The following is a 16,355-nucleotide window of genomic DNA, read 5'->3' as shown; positions in this document are numbered from 1 at the left end:
TGTCAGGAAAGAGACGGCTGTTTGGAGACACACCCCTTTTATTAATATTTTGAAAAACAAGTTATGGGTACATATTTGCATAACTTTTTAGGGTATATGTACAAGTAGCGGTAATTACAAGTACAAAACATGTACTGTGCTTCATAAATAAGTAACAAATGTAGTACATAATAACCTACAGCACACCAGAAAAATAGATTCGGCCTACCTTTTAGGCTCAGGTGCAGTGACACGGCTTTAACAAGAAGAAAAGCCAGTCATTCACCATCTTTCTCTTCTTCCTGCGCACTAAAACCACCAAAGTCCTCTTCTCCAGTGTCGGAAACGAACAGGCTCAGGGTGGCTTCGTCATCCACTCTCCGCTTCTCTCCTTCGTTGTCACTTTCAAAACCAAACAAAGAAATCCTCGTTGTCAGTGTCAGAGTTGAACACCCTCAGAAGGGCCGTGGCGGTGTCCTCCTCTCCATCATGCAGCAGTCCAGCCCTTCGAAATCCGTTGGTGATCGTGGATGTTTTCACACTTTTCCACGCTGTCAGAATCCACCGGTGGAGTTGAGTATAACTTGCTTTTCGCAAGTTTATCGCCGCTCATCATCCACGCCTCCAGCTGAACGCGTAGCGCTACTTTGAAGTTTGTTTTTCGCGCTACTTCGTACGGCACTACGTTGCCTGGCGGATGGACATGTGACCAAAATACCACTCTTGAACCCCGATCCTTCCGCCAGGCAACGTAGTGCCGTACAACAGCGGAACAAACAAAACAAATCCGCTCATGGACAATCCATAGAAAAGCCGCACCTGACTAAAAGCCGCAGGGTTCAAAGCTTGTGCAAAAAGTAGCGGCTTATAGCCCGAAAATTACGGTACTTCAAAATGTAAAATGTTTATGCCCTGTTCAGGATTCTCAGTGTGACGCTGGCCCCTGGCCCCCTTCTTGCTCTGTTTGGCGTCAGTGGGAATAAGGAGCTTCTACGGCCTCTAAAAGACAGGCGTTATCATTCTGTTGGCCAGGAGGGCAATCCTACTGAGGTGGCGGGACGCTGCCCCTCCCACTCACAAACAGTGGTTAAATGACCTCATGTCGTGTCTAAAACTGGAAAATTTCTGCATTTCAAAATCTATATGAATTTTTCAGCAAACTCTCTTATGTCAGGTGTGGAAACACAGTGTACAGGTCTAGAGCAGTGACCTGGATAGGAATGAATAGGATTATTTTGCAGGGATTATGTTATTTGGGGAAATATTATACACGTTTATATTTCTCTCTTTTTTTTTTTCTTTATTTCCCTTTCTGTTTTTTCTTTATATCACAGCCTTAAAGCTAATTACCCCGAATGTACAGATCATCTGTAATCCTGTTCTTCTCTTTTTGTTTATATGTATAAAAGAAAAACTCTTAATAAAAAGACATTGTTTAAGACCTATAACCTGCTAAAAGGTATGCTAAATGCAGAGATTTGACCAGCAGTTGTTATCTTTGAAAATAAATAGAGAACATTAGCATAAATTTATGTTTTAACACAATAAATCGTTTACTCTTGTAAGTAACTTCATTGTAAGAATTTATTTTTAAAAAATCACAAAGCTGTGCTTCATTTTAGGGGACATCTGGAGAGATGATGCTGAAAAAAATCAAAAACGTATTTGTTATTAAATTTCTGTGAAATGCCTGTAAATTATTTTAGCACAGCAAAGAGGCTGGCGGAGTTGCCACATGTTGTTGGATGTGCAAATGGTGCTTGCTTGTTTGGGTTTTGAGCTCACAGCAGTTTTGCTTAATAAGATTCGTGTGATATGGAAATGAACCAGATGTAAATGCAAACCTCATCATGCATTAAGAGCTGACCTGCAGCTTGCTCAGCGCATCATTTATCCTAACCTCAGAGCACCGCAGTGGTATAAACACGAGGCTAATGTGACAAGAAGCTGCTCAAATTTTTTTTCTGTAACTCAAATTAATCACAACACACATGAAAACAGAAAAAAACCCAACCACACCTTAAAAATCTCTAAAGGAGGAAGGAGATTTACATCAAATAAAAAAAATAATACAAATACTATACAAATATTTGTTTCACAATAATAATAATAAAAAGGTTTTATGGACTTTATCCAGAAGCCTTAACACTGAACTCACTGTTTCCATTCCTTTTTTTTTTACAGCTTTACTTTTTTATATTTCACACTATACAAAACAAGTTGGACTGCAGTCAGTAATAGTGACCAGAAATCCATAAAACCAAGAGTGAAACACACAAACACACACAGGCCCAACAACAGCCACAAAACACATCAGTAATGGTTGGCCTGAGGGCAGTTGGGTGTGTGTGTGTGTGTGTGTGTGTGTGTGTGTGTGTGTGTGTGTGTGTGTGTGTGTGTGTGTGTGATTGGATGCGTATTTTAAAAGAGCAGAAAAACATCTGCTCTCTCACTGACTCTCGCTGACTTTGACCGTATATTAATGAGAGGAAGATGGATGAATACTGACAGACTGGTCCTGTGGAGTTGTTTACTCAGATAACTCCACACAGGACTTTCACTCAAGGAACTGGTGCTCAAATCCCACAAAAGAAGAGTATTTTTAGTCTTTTGGTAGTTAGGTTGTTGGTTAGGTTTAGAAATGGATGATGGTTTGGGTTAAGGCTGCTCTTTTTTTTTTTTTTTTAACAATTTAACCCAAATCTCAGAAAGCTGAATGTCCTACTTTTTTTGGAAGATGCACTTCAACGGCAAATAATTCATGTCCATGTACAGATAAATATAAGAGATTATATTTACAGGCTATTTTCATTATATAAATCCAGGCTGAAATATAGATTTCCACCTTAAAAAAACTGTTTATGATGTTTTTTGCCAGAAGGATCAGTTTAATTTCCTTTAAACTTTATTTTTATGGAAAACTGTTAATATTCACATGCCACATGTTTAAAGATGTTATTCATTAGTTTGTGTTTTTTTTTTATTATTATTTTGACCTCCAGGTATTGGATCTCTGTGTGATACCACAGAGATCTGTGTCTGGATCAGTCATGAGGTCAGTACATATATGACATGTATTACTGTGCAATTTTAAACTTTTATGAACTTGTAAGGGTCACCTCTTACCACAGAAAGTTTTAGGTATTGCAAAATGCTTTGCAGCATAGTCACAAGGAAGAAGCCGTCTGACTTGTGACCATTACAAATTGTGACTTGGAAAAAAACTCATTAGGTTTCACATGGCATGACAATGAAATATACCTATATTTATTGCAGAGGCCATTTTTTGTAATGCAGGCCAAAAAACTTCCAGATATAAAATGAGAAAATCAGAGGGGACATATTAGTTTTTGCAACAGGTTCTGGCTCTACTTTCTTTGAAGCTGCTTGTCGTTTGTCTTCGCTTTGAAACTGTTGGAGCGTTTTGATTTGTGTGTCAATACTGAGTTGTGTGTCCCATGCGATTAGTGGTGGCTGGCCAATACACAAAGTAGATCAATAAAATAATTTCTGATTGTTGCATCATCACAGAAAACTGAAATTCCCCTTTGTGTGTCGAAGGGAACAATTGTATTTCAGGCTTTAATGTGTCACGTTTTGAATTAAGAAAATGCAGAATGCTACCTCGTTACATGGCTGACCTACTGTACTCGTCATTACGTAACATTACCGACTGATCACTGCCGATCGGCCTCATCGATCGCTTCTTTGGTAGTGAAAGGACAGCAAATGTTGCCAGCTGGAGCATCCTGTGTGTTATAGGTCAGTCCCAGCCAGAGACCTGACTCCCTGCTGTCAATCACACGAGGCCATATATCGGTGCCAATGACAGATAGCTTGAAAGAGTAAATTCACTCATTCAGTCTGATTTCACTCATCAAACTTCGCGCTCGGTGTAAATGTCTCCATCTGTCTGGCTCTCCTTCCTCTCTCCGTCTCAGTGGGAGGCTCCTAGTTTACTGCAGTGCTGTTACATAACTCTGCTGACTAGAAGCAGCTGCGTGTGTGTGTATGTACATGCAAGCTTCATGCATCTTGGTGGTGGATTTTGCCCCTGTGTTTTAGCACTCTCGCTCACGCAGAGGATAATATCTGCTCTTTTTTGTGTTAAATAAACCTCTCTTAAAGCAGTTTCCAGTCAATATAAAACAGATTTGTGTGTGCGTGCGTGTGTGCATGTGTGTGTGGAGTGTAAAAACCCACCTTTCTCTCAAGAATAGGGTTATAAAGCTGTGATACACACACTCATCTGTATCAGGTAGAAATTTCTTTGAGATTTCTTGCTTTCATTGATTGAGTTAGCAGTTTGCTGTATTTCTCCCTAATAGGCACTTTGTTAATTACAACCTTGGTGGTGGAGCTTGCCCACTTGGATCTGCATTTTCTTCAGTGTGTGTGTGCACGCGCCTTGGTACTAGCATCCATGTGTGTCTGTTGTGTGATTGATGCTCTCACCATCTCTTGCTGCTGGGAAGCACTGTGACTCATTCCTGTCTCTCCTGATGTCTCCCTCTGTCTGTCTCAGGCATTTCTTTCTATTCACTCCCCAGTCACTGTGAACATAAATGTTGGCCAAGTTTGCTTTTAGCAGATGCCACAATGCAATAATAATAATGCAATGAATCAGCATTCCCAGTAGGGGTGGGCGATTTAAACGATATACGATAGAAACAATATAAATTTGGCCAACGATAGAGATTTTGTATCGCGATAGCGCATGTTGATGATGTCATCAAGCTGCACCTGTTTTGGTCGAAAGCATCACAGTGGCTACAACCATTATCATCTGCAAATTATGCCGACAGTCATAGCACAGAGATGAACATAATGTTGAATTCTCTTGCAGCTGCTCTATTCCCATGTTGTTGCAGTATATTAATAACTAACCTTGTATTGTGGATGAATAATCTCAGTTGTTCTCCTGACTGAAATTTGCCCCGTGTATAGCATCCTGCTATGCGATTGCATTTGTCCCTGACCACCAGAATCCCTCACGTTAACTTCTATCGAGTGGAAAAAAACTTGGCGTTCATCCTCCAGCTTCACTGTGCTAATGTTATGCTAACATAGCTGTGTCGCTAGCAATCACGTAGCACAACATTATATACCAGGTAGTCCAACTTCAGTAACCCTACAAACGCCACTGCTGTTTAGTTTTCTGTCTTCATTTATATCGGAAGTGGTCGCAGAGCTGTACGCTTTAATTAGTTTCAAAAATCACTCAGAACATGGTATGTCATGTTTAGGTGGAAACTAGCGAGCTAACTACCTGCTAACTTCTAACTCCAATAAATTTAATAACTTCTGTTTTCATGGATGCCTGGATGTTAAACTTAATTGTTACACCTGGTAAAGCGGCAACGCTGATGATTTTATTAAAGATTAAAGAATTTAGACCGTAATGCTCTGACAATCCATTAAGCAGTGTGGCTTACCAAAGTTGTACTAAAACATTTTTTAACAGATTTCTGCACGCCAAAATCGGTTCGAGGTCAGTAAGCACAACCAGAATTCATACATAAGGCACACTCTCGATTTTTGAGAAAATTAAAGGATTTTAAGTGTGCTTTATAGTGTGGAAAATACGTTATACAGAAGAAAAGAATATATCGCGATATATATCGTTACCGCACATGCTTCAAATTATATCGTGATATGAATTTTAGGCCATATCGCCCAGCCCTAATTCCCAGCTCTTCCAGTTAGGGCAAATGGCAGGTTAAAAGGAAAAGCATGAACACCAACAGCAAATTAGAGCGTAAAATGTCCTTTGAAGCTCAGTTTGTACTTCAGCAATCACTCGGTTTAATCTTCCTTCAAACCACTTTCTTCCAGAATAAATTAAAAAGGTAAAAAACAACATGAGGATTTGTTTTCCTCACAGATATACGCTGAAATTTTGCTTTAACACCAGCAGATATCTGTCCCAGACTTCAAAGATATTAATTCTACATATTTGCAGATTTTAAATGAGCTGCAAGAAGAACTCTTCTTCACTCCTGCTGAAATCGAACCCACTGCCAAACACTTATCAATAATGAAATATTGACCAGTCTAAATTTTAATTCTGCCCTCATGGCCCCATCTGTTACAAACCACATTTCTTCCCTTTCTTTCTTCCTTCCTCTTTGAGTGCTACACCTGACTCAGTTTGCATGTTTTGTTTATTTAAGACCACCTGCTTCCTCCTTTCCTCTTCTCGCGCTCTCTGTCTCTCGTTCTCTCGCGCTCGCCCTCCTTCCTTCCTGCCCACTTTCTCCCATCATGACCTCTACCCTACTCTCACTTTTCACACCGTTTCTCTCCCTCTTTTCTGGACCCTTGTCATTTTTCTTGTGGTTTTCTCACGCCAGCGCAGGATATGAAAGGATTGTTTTTGGGGGGTTTATGGGAGAATGGGAACAGGAGGAATGGGAACGGAAAGAGAGAGAGAGAGAGAGTAGAAGTGAAGGGCTGGAATAGGAGAGAATAAGATTGTTTGTTTTGTAAGAAAGGGACTGATTGTTTGATTTTACGTTTGGAGTTGAGTTTTGTTGTTTTCCAGTGGAGCTAGATCATTTACAGTTAATGGTGCAAGACCAGGTACCAGTATGTTGGCTCAACAGGCTAAACAATTAAGAAAATTAAAAAAAATAATTAGATTTATTGTAGTTTATTATTTATATTAAAAAAAAAAAAAAAAAAAAAAAAAAAAAAATATATATATATATATATATATATATATATATATATATATATATATATATATATATATATATATATATATATATATGAATGGAATTTTGCAGAAATGCCCTTTAAAACTGACATAAAAACGTATAGTTTGCACAATACGTGCATCATCTTCAAATGATTTGTTTGTTATTTGTTGTGAAGAAATAAACCCCTTTAGTTTGAGCGGGCAGAATAGTCACAGCTAGAGTGGATAAATTAGCCGACAGAGTGTGCGAAGCAAAACATTTCTTCTGAAGTTTTTCTCTGTAACCTGCTGCTGAGTCCACAGTTTTCACTCTACAGGCGTCATTTTATCAGCAAATTTAGGGAAAATTCGTCGTATTCCAACTGTGTCCTTTTCAAAAGTGGCACACTTGCATTCTTTGATCTGGAGGCATTTGGGTCAGAGCAGTGGTGTTTGATTGCCCAACAGAGATCAATTAGAACTGATTAAGAACTTTTCGAGGAAAAGCAGAAACGAACTCTCGCTGTCTCACTTATGTGACCACATTTTTAAGCAAGGAGCAAAAAAGAAGTGCAGATGTGTAGAGCAACTTCTTTGGCTGCTTATGTTTTTGGTTTTTCTTTAAATAAGGTGAATATGAGTTACACTTTGGAGGATTAGACTACTATTAGACAGTTAGATGACTTAGACCAGCAGGAGCAACCATCCGTGTCTAGCCTCTCCTCCATGTGCAAGCATTTCAATCTAGAAGAAATTTAAGAAGTGATATTATCAGATAAACTTTACTGTTTGATGTCCGGGGGCCAGAATGGGCCCACTGCACACATTTACTTCTTACAGTTTACGTTTGAGTTTAAGCCCAAAGAAGCATTAATTTATCATGTAGAAAAACTGCAATGTATTGTTGAAATTTCACTTCTTATTATACATTAAAATATCTCTGGGATTAAATGCGTAGTTAAACTTCTTTACACTAACAGAAAGAGGAGTTTTTGCTGGTCCGGCCCACTGGAGTCAAAGTGGGGTGGACGTGCCCCACGTTGTAAAATTACTTTGACATGCCTGATCTAATAGAAAATGACTGAAAACGGACGCGATTTATTCGGACACTTAATTATCAGTCACATACAGACAACATGCAGCTGTCAGTGGTATGAACTGAGCATCACATGTTTAAGTTATGATTATTCCAGCTGCCGGCTAATATGTCAAACTGCCTTTGATGTAAACTTCTTGTTACACTTTAGCATTAACTTGATTTAAGTTGGTCATTTTGTTTAGACAGCTCTGCAGATAATTAAAGAGAGGCGCCACTCACTGTTGTCGTATTTATATTTGCTAAATGAGTCTTGCTTTGAAACCCCGTTATAGCAACAGAAAGCATCTGATAGGTTTTACAACTTTTGGAGAAGTTTTTCGCTCAACATGTAGCTAAAGGGAACAAATTCAAATGAACTGTACAAGAGAAAACAAGGAGGGGACTGTTGTGAAAATGTGAGAGAAGCATGAAGGCTGTAAGTGATCTGAGGACTTTCTTTGCAGAACATAAAAGCACAGTGGGAGTAATTTATTCCAAGTAGTTTGAAAGTAGTTTGCTTAAATGAAGATCTCAGTGTGAACTTCAGGTCAACCTCAGATTCATTGTCCTTTTGATTGACACTAGAATACAGCATATCTTGATATAGTGTTTCAAAGCTGCTTTATTCACAATAAAAGTGGTTTGAAAACAATTGAAGCTACAAAGTTTTACTGTGTATTTTATAGAGCAGTGACAACAAGACACACATGAAATCTGGGATGAATGGGAGATTTGTGTTTCCAACAGTCACACATTAAGCTCAGTTTTTAGTCCGTGCACACGTGTGTGCGCGTATATTCAGGAAATGTGCGTAGCTTAAAAAAAAAACAAACAACAAAAAACCCTCTTTGATGATAGATGGAGGAGATTGAACATTTTTCTTTCCCACAATCAATTGGCGTTGCTTAACAGCCATGTGACAGCCCGAATATGAACTTTTTCTGTCCCTCTATCTTCATTCTTCCGTCTTTCCTCCCTTTTCTCCTCCTCTCACCTTATCCTAACTCTGTTTTCAAATGCTTTGATCTTAATCCTTTCTCACACTCCCTCTTTCTCTCCGTTTCCTCCCTTCCTTGTCTGTTACTGCACTTGTTTCTTGTTCTCTCTTTTCTAAAATGCTTCCTGCTTCTTGATTCTCTCAGTATTGTTCCCTGTGTGAGTGTGCATTTGGCCTTACTGTACTCAAACTGTGTGGGAACTCAGCTGTGTGAGCTCCTTTTTATTAATATTATTATTATTATTTCCATAGGTGAGACTGTAAGTCTGTGGCTATGTGTGGGAACTGAGACATGTGTGTATTTCCTGCATGTTGACTGTGTTTCTGGTGTTTTGTGTGGGAACTGTTTACTAGAAACAGTTTTCCTGTTTTGATGTTGACAAACCTACCGACAGACCGATTCCTATCTGCTGCTTTGTCTCCCGCTTTATTGCCGTGCCACTGTTTGACTTTTTAACAGGTCTTGCGTTTGTGGCTTTTGCATGTTATGTGTTATTTTCGTGGGTATTCGTGCGTTCTTGGGTGTGTTAGTGTATGTGTTTATGAGAGAGAAAAACAAAAGATTGAAAAGGGTATTAAAAAATTGAGAAAAAAACTTAAAGAAACAAATTGTTCCTCAGTCTGAACTCACCAAACAACAGGAAGCACTGTGTGAATGACACAGCCATATTAGGAGCCAGGAAGCAAAGGTGATGGAGTCTCCGTGGCGACAGAGTTCCCAAGACCTGGTCGCCACGGTGACAAGGGTCAAGCCTAGTTTACGGCCTGTTCATGAGAAAGAGAGAGGTGAACATTTGTACGGGACAACAGGATGATGAGCTGTAAAGTCAAAGTGAGGTCAAAGGCTCAATGTTCCTGCACTTAAAAGTGCTTATAGCTATAGCCTCTGGAAAAACATACAAATCCAAGGTGGCAGGCACAAGGACACACATTATATTCACGTGTACATGCCTCACAGACCAAGAGACTTGACCACAGTGCTCCTCAAGACTCAATGAGCTCTCTGTTTGGATGAGTGGGGCAGAAATGTACTTGTTGATAAATCTGTTTGTTGATACGCTGAAAATGAATAGCCTACCATTTAAAAAATGTGAAGATTTACAACTTTTCATCATCTCTCATGAGATAAGGCTGATTATCTCTAGAGTTTAGGTTGTTAGCCAGACAGAGCTGTAGTCCATAAAAGATGTATGTCACTGGTTTGTGGACACAGATTGAAGTTGCAGTTTCCACACCGTCGGAGACAACGTGACGGACTAGCTTATCGGGTAACGCTAGCAAGCCTAGGGTATATCACACAAACACAAATACCTGTTGATTAGTAAGGTATTTAAAGAATACTAGAATGTCATTCACTAAAGCATAAACGCAGACTTCTTTGGCATCTGCAAACCAGATTATTTATCAGTTAAAAAGCATTTAAGAAGAGGCTTCTGCGAGGTCTTTGTTGGCTGTTTTTTTTCTCTCCCTTTGATTACTCATATCCTTCATTAGTTGTAACAGTTAATAAGTCATTTTTTGAGGCTATAGCTATGGCTATAGGTAATTATATTTGCATAGTCCAGCCTGTTGTTTTTCTTTGGTAGCATGCTGAGATAACCTGAGCAGCAGTATGTAATGCACTCTGCTTCAAGTGAGTCACATCAGCAGCTGTTACAGTAAAGAAATGTGTCACAGTGATATCAGTTTCGGTGTGATCGAAGCTAAGCAGCCTTCATCCAGAGTCCATGACGACACCTCCGCTGTGAGTGAGTGCCGATGTTGCTGATCAATGTGTTTAAGCGCTATAGCGGATGAAGTCTCGACACCTGGAGTTCACGTGATCTGCTAATGAAAAGTTTCCAAATGTAAATGTAGGCCGACTTGTTATTCTTGTTCAGCCTTCAGTTGCCTCTGCCTCCTGCTTCTTCGCAGTGAAAAGCGATGGAAAAGATTTGCTCCGTGTGAATTGCAGTCTCTGTTTTGTCCTTTGCAGCAATCTAGCAAAAGCAAAGGGATGTGAGACTGTCTCACTTTTCTCACTGCTGCTTGTCCAGCTCTCAGTGTTCCTATGAGAAAACGCAGTTTAACCTTGAAGTTGCTGTTTCTGCTTCAGGGTTTGTTTCACGGATCTGCACGGCTATCGTCAGACCACAATTCCTGCCAAACAGAAACATGTGATTCATCAACAGCAGTGAAAACATAAAAATTACCATGATTGCAGCAGACAGTTTTTCACATGATGGCAGGGTTTTGCAAGCAAACAACTCCATTCCCACAAATTTCCAAGGAATTTCTACACATCAACATCGGACATCAACACTGGTTATTTAAAAGAAATGAGTCAGATTAGATTTGTCGCCTGGACTTCTATGGACTGATGAGGATTGTGTGAAAGGATCTTGACCCTGCACCTGACATGGCGACCTCGATGTTTACCGTCTGTTCGTGGACTTCTGGGGAGGTTTTAGATCAGCTCTTGCTAATTAGATATGGTGGCACTCAGTTATTGACGTCTATCTATTAAAAGAGGACTCCTTGAGAAAATCGAAAGTCCATTTAAAAATTAAGATAAGTCTTAATCTTCTCTCAATTAGATTTGATGCCATCAACTCACTTGCTCTCTCCAAGTTTCTTCCATCTGTTGGCCCACTGAGGAATTAACTATCATTCGCATCTTGCTTGTATTGATCAGCAGTTCTGCATTTCTGCTGTCTTTCTTCTTATTAAAGTGAATTATTGCAGAATTAACTAAAATAAATAAAAATAAAAAAACTTTGGCCACTTCTTCACACTACACACAGGTAGGTATTTATTGCACTGTATTAAGCATTATAATTTTAATGAAGTAATGCATTAGTTTAGTTACGTATCTCCTGTGAGTGATTTCTTACATTCATTGCAGTGTAATCTTTACATGTACCCACACATACATATGCATATAAAGCATACACAAAATCTTTCTTTTTCTACTCTTTAATAAAGCGTACCTCAAAGCCAGACAGTAGAAAGAAAGAACGAAAATGTGAAACGGCAAACACAAGGTCCAACTGCAGTACTGGCTGTAGGCCATAGTGACTTAAAATAAAAGTGATAACTGTAATGTGACTACTAAATTTGGGACCAGGAGTTTTATTGCTGTAACCATTTAGTTACAGCAATGTGCTACTCTTTATTGTTTATATCCACAACGCTGCTGGTGGCTTCTGCCCAAATTGGCCTTTTAGATTGGTGTGGTTCAGTAAATAGTGGTCAACCCTCTCATTTTGACATTAAAGAGGCGTGGTGCTTTTTGAATACTTTGAAAGTTAATTTTCCAGTTTTTAAGCAGGGTTCAGAGAATGACCTCATACCTTTTCAGTGTTTCAGTGTCTCTCCTTGTCTCTGTGCGGCAGCCAAATGGCATTCATTTTTCAGTGAGTCACATCAAGCGATAGTTTGCCAGTGAGGCAACGATAAAGTTGTGATTTAATTATTTGCAATTCAGCTGACTTCACTTAGCTTAAAGGGCTGCCTGCCTCCACCTCCTCCGCTTCCCATCTCACTAATGCATTGATAACTAAATGGGCGTGATGACTCAAAGAAACTTGATTTTACTTTCTGTTTATCAGTGAAACAAATTAGGAAAATTAAATTATCTGACTGAATACACAGACTTAGAAGCAAATAAAAGTAATGCCAGTTTTCTGGTTTACAGCTATCCTTTTATCCTATCACTCCACTCAGATAACTTTATTTTTTTCCATCTGATCCCAGTCTAGTGTCACTGTTTAGCAAAACAGTGAGTCTGACTGGTTTCACTAAATGCCGTGGATTGAGAACACGTTTCAAAAAGTCAAACGCAAGGCTTTCCGAGTATCTTGACAAATCCTACTTGATACCTGCCCTCAAGGAGGAAGTGCTGAATCGGCAGAGGCAGCATGTGGGGGGAAGTCAGATGGTTTGTAGAAGCAAAGACTAAGCAAACAGCTTGTCTTAGAAGTGAGAAGTTGTTGCCTCTGGGTTTGACTCACAGCTTTGCTAAAGTCCCGATGATTTTCTTCTTGCTTGCAACAGTTTGTATAAGATACAGGTGTAAACAGCTGGCTTGGACACAGCCAACACTGGATCCCAATGGCTGACTGATGGCTGATCATCCTTAAATATCTTCCTGGGGCAGATTCAACAAAGTGCCTCTCCTGCTCCACTAGATCCCAAAGTGCTCTATTGCATTAGTAGTTAACCATCTATCATGTTCAAGAAAACAGTTCCAGGTGATTTCGTGTGCCATCTTGCTGGAAGCAGGTCACCTTTCCAATGTCTGAACACTTAAATGCACTGAGATGCTGACACGTGATTGGCTAATTAGATATTTGTGTTAAGGAGCTAGAAGTGGTTCATTTCTGAACTGTGTCATGTCAGGTGGCTTTTAAATGGACCAGAAATCTGTTTTACTTTGCAGTAACCTTATCTCTGCTAATCTCATAATGTGTTTCAATGTATTTTTAATCTTTGATGATGATAATCAACAGTGAATTTATGGTAGGTTTATAAAATATTAAGTACATACTTCAGGTTAAGAGGGATTAAGAGGTATTTTTGCTGGCGACAGGTGTGTTTGATGGGTTTACACAGTGTTGAGTGGTATTATTGAGAGATATCAAAAGCATGTGTGCATTTCCATTAGTTTGCTGCATCCTAAGTGTCTCTTTAGTTATTTCCACTGGCCCATCCTAATTTGGGGCCCCATCATTCATCGGATGTGTTTGAAATCCTCACCTGGTTTCCGACGCTGGAAAGTCGGCGCATAAAGATAATTAAATGTGCGCTCAGTAACAAGGTCACGTTCACATAACAGTCTGGGTTATGCTGAGCTCAATCCATTTAATTCAGGAAATGAATGTTGAATAGAAAAATAAAAGTTTTCCTGTCTTTCTTTGCTCCTATTTAGTCAGAAGTAATACTTTCCGTTTACTGCTTTCAGGTTTATGAGTTTATTTAAGCAGTAGTTAATAAGAAATGCATAAGTGCTCTTGTGCTTTCAGAAGAAGCAACAAAAAGGAGATTTCCTTCCTTCGTTTGAGAGCTCATAATTGAATTGTTTAACACAGGCGAGTCACTGTCGGGCAGTTTCTTTTGTGTCGATTACTGACAAAAGCCTGACTAACCTGATCACTGAGCCTCCACACTCAATTTTCGCTCATTTTCTCTGCATTAAAAAGAGCACAGGAGTCTCTGTCGAATTCCTTTGTGCGATAATCCAGGGGGAACGTTAACACACAGAAGCTCAGCAGACCTGAGATAAATCCTGCCGTCGGGGCCGGTTGCTGTGGCTTTCTCCTCTTTATCTTCGTGTAGGCTTTAACAGAAGGTGTTGAAAAAGTCAGCCTCAGGTCAGCTCTTAGGTAGCAGCAGTAACAGCACAAACAACCAATTTATGTGGCAGTGCACTTCACCTGTGACTGCGACCTGCTGTCACATAGTGAGTCACTGAAAATCCTATTACCCGATTGCAATATTACATGTGTTAATTAATATCAGATAAGCAGGATATTATTATGTTAATCATGATGACAGTGAGCAGCATTAACCAGCAGGCTGGCTGATTGCTGCTTTTGTTGAAAGAATCGTTTCTGCTGTTGGATGGATGAAATTATATTTCTAAATAATTGTAAGCCAAGGATGTCTGTATGCAATGATGCTGAACAGTCTTTTTATGGGTATCTAATCATATAAATAAAGTTATGTTTAATATTAGTGTCACAGTTTATGCCACCTGTGGCTAATTTAAATTTTGAAATTGCCTAATTTCTATATTAAAAAAATAAAATATTTATTTAATATTTAATTTAAAATATTTAATATTTATACTAATCAGAAATTCTCTCACCCTGAACAGTTTGAATGCAGCTTGCGCCCCCTGGTGGAAGCACAGTCACATCTGTGTTGCGCACCTGCTGTTAGCTCTCACTGTCTCTATCTCTGCTCACACCTCATCTGTCTCTGTGTCTGTGCTGTGCAGGTCTTCCAGAGCAGTACTACAGTCTGACGTGGTTCCTCAGTCCAGTTCTTGGCCTCTTGTTCACTCCTCTGATCGGCTCGGCCAGTGACCGCTGCACTCTGCGATGGGGCAGGAGGAGACCGTTCATCCTGGCTCTCTGTATAGGAACACTGATTGGAGTGGCTCTGTTTCTGAATGGATCACTGATAGGTACGTTTTTGGGGTTTTTTTTTTTTCTTAATGAGACATTTTCTGTGTGCATTAGCTGAGAAGAGAACAACAGAGCATTTATAGCAAACTTCACTATAGGGGTCAAGAGTTCAGGATTTTCCTTTGGCCATAATATAATAGTGTGACCCATAATCAAATGTGTGCCTAATGCAGAACAATAGTGTACGGGGCCTGTACACATCTCTAAATATAACCAAATGAAATGTCAAAGGAGTTATAAATAAGAGCAAGAGGTGTGTGAACAGTTTTCTGTCAGCAAATTCTATTCAGTTTTACTCACATCTATTCTGTTCTGCCTCTATTCTTCTGCAGTGGCACCCGGGTCAATTAAGGGCACCAGGGAGGTGTGTGTGTGTGTGTGTTTTTGCTGGGAGGGTTAACGTGGGAAACAAACAGTGACCTGTCTGAGAGAAATGAGTGAATAAATAAGAGAACGTGTGCGTTTCCATGTAAGTATAGGCGAATGTGTGTGAATGAGCCAGGACGACATGGGAAAGCTGTAGTAACCTGTGAATGAATGTGTGTGTGTGTGTGTGTAGCTGTAAGTGAGTGTGTGTGTTGACATGGGAACACAAGAGCAGGCATTTCACAGGGAAATGCTTCCTGTTTGCTTCCCCCTTTCTACCAATCACAGTTCACTTCCTGTCTGGGTGCCTTGCTAGTGCGTACTGTGGCTCCATTGTCCCCCCACCCCCTATGCACACGCATACACACAAATACACAAAACACCCGCATGTACACAAGCGCACATACTGACACGCCGCTGTTCTTTCTACGAATGTTTCTATTTCCCTGACGTTAATGGATTTGAGTTTGTCATGCTTAGTCACACTGCCTCGACAACACACAATACACTCAAAGTACACACCCCACTGCACACTGTGTTGTTTACATACATTTATACAGCTTCAGGCCCTCGGGGTGCTGGGGGGGGTGCAGACCGGGTCACAAATGTCATGTGGTACACAAGGTCACACACGACATGCAACGCAGTATGGGAAATGTGCAGTGACCTGTTTGTGTCTATAGCTGCTATTGTCATTCAGTAATGTGCTGTTAGCTCTTAGCATGCTTGGTTACATCAGCATAAATTTATTTATTTTTTTCGTTGTGCTACACATTTCTTCTTGATAATTATTGGCCTTTTTATTTTTGTATTTCTAAACCTAAAGTAAGATAAGCACTGAAAATCATCTCTGTGTTTCTCTGACAGGTCTGTCACTCGGTGATGAGCAGGGGAGACAGCCAATAGGGATTGTTCTTACTGTGCTGGGTGTGGTGGTGCTGGACTTTTGTGCGGATGCCACAGAGGGACCAATCAGAGCATACCTGTTAGACGTGGCAGACACAGAGGAGCAAGACATGGCACTGAATATCCACGCCGCCTCTGCAGGTACAGCTGATGATAAACACAGCGATAAAATATTTTCCG

The 16,355-nt window shown here is 39.9% G+C and overlaps 1 protein-coding gene across 2 annotated transcripts in view; it reads left to right on the top strand.

Annotated features, from left to right (window-relative positions):
* The window catches only part of slc45a4a (solute carrier family 45 member 4a), a 54,685-nt gene that overhangs the window by 29,662 nt on the left and 8,668 nt on the right, over window positions 1–16,355 (top strand). For both annotated transcript variants that reach the window (XM_085261804.1, XM_085261805.1), the window contains 2 exons: window positions 14,714–14,902; window positions 16,137–16,316. In XM_085261804.1, coding sequence (XP_085117930.1) covers window positions 14,714–14,902; window positions 16,137–16,316 — 369 coding nt within the window. The remainder of the gene's footprint in view (window positions 1–14,713; window positions 14,903–16,136; window positions 16,317–16,355) is intronic.

Source organism: Mchenga conophoros, linkage group LG22 (genome assembly GCF_057382185.1).
Source record: "Mchenga conophoros isolate Kocher_MC1m ecotype Shallow Benthic linkage group LG22, M_conophoros_male_GT1.1, whole genome shotgun sequence".
NCBI lineage: Eukaryota > Metazoa > Chordata > Actinopteri > Cichliformes > Cichlidae > Mchenga > Mchenga conophoros.
The sequence above is the reverse complement of the archived record's forward strand: the minus strand, read 5'-3'. Positions and strand labels throughout refer to the sequence as shown.